The sequence below is a fragment of the Vigna unguiculata genome, chromosome 3 (genome assembly GCF_004118075.2).
Source record: "Vigna unguiculata cultivar IT97K-499-35 chromosome 3, ASM411807v1, whole genome shotgun sequence".
NCBI lineage: Eukaryota > Viridiplantae > Streptophyta > Magnoliopsida > Fabales > Fabaceae > Vigna > Vigna unguiculata.
This window is the reverse complement of record NC_040281.1, coordinates 38,948,063-38,955,297: the sequence shown is the minus strand read 5'-3', so window position 1 is coordinate 38,955,297 and position 7,235 is coordinate 38,948,063. Positions and strand designations below refer to the sequence as shown.

Below are 7,235 nucleotides of genomic sequence, written 5' to 3'. Positions count from 1 at the left end.
AAAGATTGTTGTAATAAAATAAATTTTTGTTATATATTTAAATTATTCTTTCATTTATCATTTTAATATTTTTATTTTAATAATTACTCTTATAATATAAAAACGTGAATTAATAAATATCAAATTATTTTATTTTATTTTATTTATTATTTCTCAGATAATATAATACAGAAACATAATAGCAGTGAAAACCTGAAAAATATAGACATAATTCACAAATATAATCGAGATTATATGAATGCTTATTTACAAATCATGACTTAAAAGAATGAAAAGCTCAACTCCTAAAAAAATTCGCTTTTCGTGTGAAATACTTAGTTTTTAAACTTTCTTCTCTTTTTATATCTGCATAAATAATAGAAAAATATAAAAAAGTGTAAGCTGTCAAGCTACTATTATCCTAGACAATATTTACGTGGTTACAAACACACTCTTTAATTTATTTTTTGTGGATAACGATTTAATTTAATTACTGTTACACTGTTTTACTCTAGGATTGATTGATACAACTAAAATACTTATAAGCGTGGTTAACATGTTTCTTTCATATAGTCAGGAAAATTATATTACGATTCTAATTTTTTTTTATTAAGTAATTTCTAAAGTAATTTAGTGTGAATTATTAATTTTTTAAAAATAAAATATAATGATGCATTAATCAACTATTTATTTAAATCCCGTAATAAAAAAAATAAAAATTATAATATCATTCTACGTTTAGAAAAGGGGAATTAGCAGTTGAGTTTTGAATTTTATGGCAAAAAGCATAACCTATCACATTAATTACCTTTAACATTTGGAGACGTAACCCTCCTATTTTTAGCTTAAACCCTTTCGTCCAGAGTCTAAAAGTGGAGTAGTGGTGACAACAGTGACCAAAAGTTTTCAAAGCAAAATGGGAATCTATGGTAAGTAATAGCAGATTGAAACAGAAAATTTAAGTAGGCTCGGAACCATTTCAACTTGATTATGCAGCAAACATAGGAACATACATTGATTTGATTTGATATGACAAGCTTCATGATGAGGGTTGAGTGAAGCAATCAAACATGTGGAGGTGTGATCTCCTCAGAAGGCTCTGTTGATGCATTCAGTTTTTTTCCTCTTTCTCTTCTGCTGTTATCAGCAAATTTCAAGCTTGCATGATGGGACCCTTTCTCCTTCTCCTTTGAGTTCCACTCAGCTAAGTAGTAATCTTCTTCTGTCACCTTCTTAGACGATGGACCACAAAACATCCCACCCCACTGTGGAAAATAGATTAAACACATTGGCAGAGTGCATATTATGATCATCACTCCCATTAGAGTTATTCCTCTTTCTTTTGAAAACTTCGATCCTTTGAAGAAAATTAGCTGGGTCACCACTGCACCCACATTGCCTCCTCCTCCTGTCATTCCAGATATCACCCCCAATGACCTGAACATTTTCACAACATTACAATTGATTGCACAGTTATTGGCATAGTGCTGTGCGCTTTGTTAACATAACTGTGTTAACTTTCAACTTTGTGTTAAGTGTGCACGTGTCTCTGATTGCACAAACTCGTGCTATTGAAAACAGAGCTGTTAAGTGTTATCAACACATCTAGTCTCAAGAAGATGCATGAAACATGTACGATATGTTAGATAATCATATCCATATGATTTAACATGATACATATGTTACTTTACCTGCTGTTTCTCATGATCCGGTGGATCCTGATTTGTTAGAAAATTCAAAGCCGTTTAATAAGGAAATCTTTGGTTCTCTTCACACTTTTTGGCTTTAAAAGCTGTTTTTATAAGAATCTCGTACTTCTCAACTCCAAAATCTAATAACTTTTGAAAGTTGTTTCCAACAAAAGTGATAAATAGAAAAACAATCTTCACATCCAAGGATAAATTATCTAGAGTGATAACATGATGTAGGTGTTTTATCAGTATTCATTTTAAAGAAACTGAAACAAAGTTTGAAAGTAGAAATAAAAAATTGAAGTGATTTTGATTGAAAGAAGAAGTATAGAGAAAGGCACCTTCTTGAGACAAAGGGAACAATCCCAAAGGTCATTCCACATGCGGCTTGGACAAAGAGAGAGAATATGATCATAACAAGGACGGAGACACCTAAAGAACCGACAAGGCCAAGGATGATGCAGAAGACACCAGCCAAGGTTTGGCACAGCCATAAAGCCCACAACCTCCCTCTCATGCCGAACCTCTTTCCCATTACATCTGATATATAACCCCCACCAGGTCTAGAAAACAAGTTAGCCAACCCAAAGCTCGCAGCAATGATTCCTGCAGTGTGGAGTTTCAGATTAAACCTGTCATAGAAGTATTCAGCTATGATGTTGTCTATGGTCAACTCCACCCCGAAGCAGTAGCCGTAAGTCAACGCCAGAATCCACCCTCTGTAGTTAGTAATCCCATGATACACCACTCTTGAGAATTCGTCTTTTGCTTTCTCCCCTGACTTCTTCAACCGCTGAAAGTTTCCATCGGGCATGTCCTGCCCAAATATCAGGATTGAAAATGCCGTCAGCATCTGGAACATGGCAGGGACAAAGAACGCAATCCTCCATGCCGTGAATTTCGTAGCACCGATGTCACGGATGAGGGAGAAGACAAGGGGCATGATCAGTTGGGTGGCTCCTCCTCCAAGGTTGCCCCATCCGCCGGCAAACCCGTTTGCCGAACCCACGACCGGAGCGGAGAACATAGAGCTCATCCAGAACTGTGTGGAGACAAAGGTGGCCAGGGAGAAGCCGGTGAAGAAACGGACAAGGAGGTACGAGGTGGCTGAGTTGATGATGGAAGTGAAGTACACAAATGGTGCTGTGAGGAGGATGAGTGATGCAGAGGCCAGGCGCGGTCCAACTAAGTCACAAGCTGTTCCCATTGCAATTCTTGCGAAAACTGCACCGGAAACCGATGCAACACCGGCATTTCCAATGTCAGTGGCTGTGAGGTTAAGGTTGTCCCGGATTATGGGAAGGAGGGGTGGGGCAGCAAAGCTAGACACAAAGCAGGAGAAGAATGAGATCCATGATAGGTGAAAAGATCTCATGTGGGGTTTAGCTATGGAAAATAATCTGAACTCGGTGGCCTTGTGTTCAGAATCCACAGGTAGAGCAAACTTCTGTTGCTCCGATTCTTTCACAGCTGCACCTGGGATTTCCACCTCCATGCTTGTAACTGTGAATCAGAAATTCTTTTCTCTCAACTATATAAATCTGTTTCCCCTAACAATAGGCCAAAGACACGCTATCAACAATTGCATATATATAATAATAGTCCTAAATCAGGCTACATATATCGGACAATTTACGAGTAGTAATTACAGAAAGTGGTTTGGATTGAACCGGCCTAACATACCAGGGTCAGTGTTATTACAGAACCACGTTTTACCCACTGTTCTGCGCACCATGGTAACCAAACCAACCACTTTTTCTGTCTCTTAGTTGAAAAGTAAATGTGAATTAATCACGTTGATTTGAAGGGATTTAAAAGGTGGTAATAATAGCTAAAGCTTTCTAGTCCTCTGGGGTTGTCTGAAGTTAATTTTGATGTCATTGTCTACTAAAAACCTGGCATATTCAGAAGAGAAATAGAGATGCCAAGATAGTTAAGTAAAGCATATAAAATTAGATGTTGTTGTCTTTTCAAGGCTGGCAGTTTTGAAAATTCCACAGGAAAGATTGGTTCAGAAACTGAGACTTGGAGAAATGTATCTCTAAGAAATGACTTTTCATGGTTAAGAGAGGTGTAGTTGGGAGCTCAAACCCTCCTACTGACGCCGAGTCTCATTTTTTTTACTCTCTGGGAAGGGTAATGAACCAGGTTTGAAATCAAAGACTAAAGAAAGGACTTTATGAAGAAGCGAAAATTCAAAATTTTCACTTGCAGTACAATGCATTTCAAGCCAAGGAATTGGATGAAGCAAAAGTCCTTGCAAACAAGTTGAGTAACGTGCATTGACTTTAGAGAGGCGTTTGGTTTGGAAATGTGAAACTGAAGTGTTGACAATTAATGTATATAGGAGGTGGCATCTCTGGATAATTAACTGGGTTTATTTTTCTGTGTACTTGTAAAATGACAATAGTAGGGTCTGTGCTGTCGTGAGCACTAGCATATTAGGTAGCTCTCAATTTTTCTTGAAAGGGAAATCTTGTAGTTATCTATAATTTGTGTTTTACACGTGATGATTATAAGAACTAAGTAAGAGTTGAAGTTAAATAGCAACGCCTGTTAAAAAGTTACCTTGCTGTTGAATGAGGTTAAATAAGAAGAGTGTTTGAACAAGTTTATGAGTTTTAATTAAAGGACAAAAATTGAAAAATGGAAGGTAGAAACAAAAGAGAGAAAACATGGAAGATGATACCAAAACAGAACATCAATTTTGAAACGAAAATGATGGCCGGCAAAAGATACTGAAAAATATCAGAGAACATCAAGCGTTGCACATTTACATAATATTACCTGTTACATTTATTTGATCTAGTGTGAAAATAAAAAAATATTTATATGTTTTCTTTTTCAACTCTTATAAGTATATGTAACAACTTTTCCTAAAAGAAAAACCTGTATAAAAGTTATCAGTCAAATCAAACTCCATTGTATTATTCTTTAGAAAACAGAAAACATACATGTTACTTTTATGTTCAATATTCATGCATAAATGTTTTGTACTATATAATGTTACTTTTATATTCAATATTCATGCATAAATACTTTGTACTATATATAGTAATTGATAATCAACACTAAAATTTAAATAATACATCAAGAGTTCTTATTATTAGAGGGTGACGTGTATTCATATTTAAGATTTAACTTTACACAAAACATTTATTAAGTGTAAAAAATTACTTTGATTTTTAGATTATTAATTAATTGTATATTTAATGAAATACGAAATATTCAAACAATTTATCATTTAAAGAAGTATTCTTAAAAAATATATATTAACTTTAAATTATATTGTATTTAAAATTGATTTAAAAATTATCAAACAGTTTCGTAAACATTCAAATTATTCTATCTAAAATAACGGTTTTAGATTATTTGGATTTTCAATTTATAAAAACTTAAATTAACTTTTAAAAAAATAATTTAGATTTAATTTCAATCCAATTATTGAAATTTATATTATATTTGGATTGAATTTATGAATACACCATTTGATTTTATTCGGAGGTAACATTTACTAAAATTAAAAACATATAACAAATATTGTAAGTAGCTATACAGAAAATATGTACTAAATATGAAAAAACTGGTCTATTTTTTAAATTATTAGTTAATTGCACATTATATAAAATATTAAAAAATTCTAACAAATTTTAGTTTTAAAGATTATTCTTTATAACTACATAATAATTTAAAATGATTTTAGTTTTAAAATCGATGTTAAAGGAATATCAATTTAAAAATTGATATTAAATTAATTTATAAACATCCAAACTACTTTTACTTTTAAAATGTGAATTTATGTTTTGATCTAATTCAAATATTTAGATTCAGACTACAAAATTTCAAACTGGCTTTTTTAGATAGTATAGTTTTGAATTAATAATAATTTGCATTTAAATTGGGTTCTTAAAAATTATTCATGCTAACCCATGACTTTGTTGTATATAACCAGCCGCTTTCCTTGAAAACCTGTTGTGTTTAATTTTTCTTACATTAAATTTCTACCATGTTTTCATTCGGTCTCTAGTTTCTCACATTACATTTCTACCTTGTTGCACCAGTCATGATATATTATACCGAAAGTGACATAGTAGAAGTTCCATGTTCTTAACTTATATCATCATTTTCTGATATATATACATGAAGAAAGTATAAATAACAAAGTTTTTGAGATATGACACTATCTCATTAATTCACACAAAAAGCTAAAAATAAAAAATTATCTCGTTTTCCATTAACTAAAAGAAGAAATCAACTTCACTGCGTGACAATTACAATTTTGACAATTTGACATCTACTTTTCTTACACGTGACAAATGACAAACGAGCAGAATTTTTTACATTTCACATGATATTACATTACAAATTAATTGCAGCGTAAATATTTTATAAATTTAATACGTTATTAATTTATATATTATTAATCATTAATTATACTAATAATTAAAATTCAATTAGTAATTAATAATTTAAGCAGAAATTTAATAATTACTGAATTTCAATTAATAATGTATAAATTGGAAAGAATATAATATATTATAATAATACTTTCAATTTTATTTCAAGAAAAAATGTGAATTGAAATATAAATGATTAATGATAAAGTAGATAATTTAATAATAAATATTTTATTAAATTATTTGAATATATATATATATATATATATATATATATATATATATATATATATATATATATATATATATATATATATAACACAAAAGAGAAAACATAAATAGCAAAGTTTTGAGACATGATATTCTCTCATTAATTCACACAAAATGTTCAAAAAAGACATTATCTCACTTCTTATCTAACTAAAACAAAAAAAAGAACTAAACTCACTACGTGGCATTCTACCATCTCGATATGTGGATATCTATTTTTCTTACAAATGACACAAGAACAAATCTTTACTATAATACACAAAATATTATTTTAGAGTATTACACCAGATATTACATTATAGTATATTACATGAGATATTAGCTACTTACGTAAATATTTTAGAGGTTTAATACATTATTAGTCTATATATTATTAATTATGCTAATAATAATAATTCAATTAATAATTACTAATTTAAGCAAAAACTTAATAATTACAAAATTTCAATTAATAATATCATAAATTGGAAATAATATAATAAATTGTATTAATACTTTTAACTTTATTTTAATAAAAATGTGAATTGAGATATAAAGACGATTAATGATAAAGTAACTAATTTAATAATAATTATTCCCATCACAAGTTCGTCGAGTGACATTGTTATGGTTGATCATCCCTCATCTGAGATATCTCTGCTTTGGAATCTATGTTCCTTCATAGTTTTGTTCTTAACTTAAAAGGCGAAGAGTGGAAAAGTAGAAAAAGGAAAAAGTATTTAAATTGCCTTAAGCTTTGACTTCTAAACGATATCAGATTATTGGATGTGATAGAAACAATATATAAATTAGTAATGTATTAAATCTATAAAATGTTTACATAAGCAATTAATAACTCATGTAATCTACCATATAGTAATATCTAGTGAAATATTATAATGTAATATCTTGTGTATTA

At 30.5% G+C, this 7,235-nt stretch overlaps 1 protein-coding gene across 1 annotated transcript; it reads right to left on the bottom strand.

The window, feature by feature from the left end:
* Positions 1 to 916: 916 nt before the first annotated feature.
* On the bottom strand, positions 917 to 3,535 carry LOC114179910 (high affinity nitrate transporter 2.5). The gene is made up of 2 exons (XM_028066412.1): positions 2,012 to 3,535; positions 917 to 1,416 (listed from the first exon to the last, which is right to left on the bottom strand). The coding sequence occupies exons 1-2, from the start codon at positions 3,163 to 3,165 to the stop codon at positions 1,044 to 1,046; spliced, it is 1,527 nt and encodes a 508-aa protein (XP_027922213.1). The 5' UTR covers positions 3,166 to 3,535; the 3' UTR covers positions 917 to 1,043.
* Between the last annotated feature and the right edge of the window lie 3,700 nt (positions 3,536 to 7,235).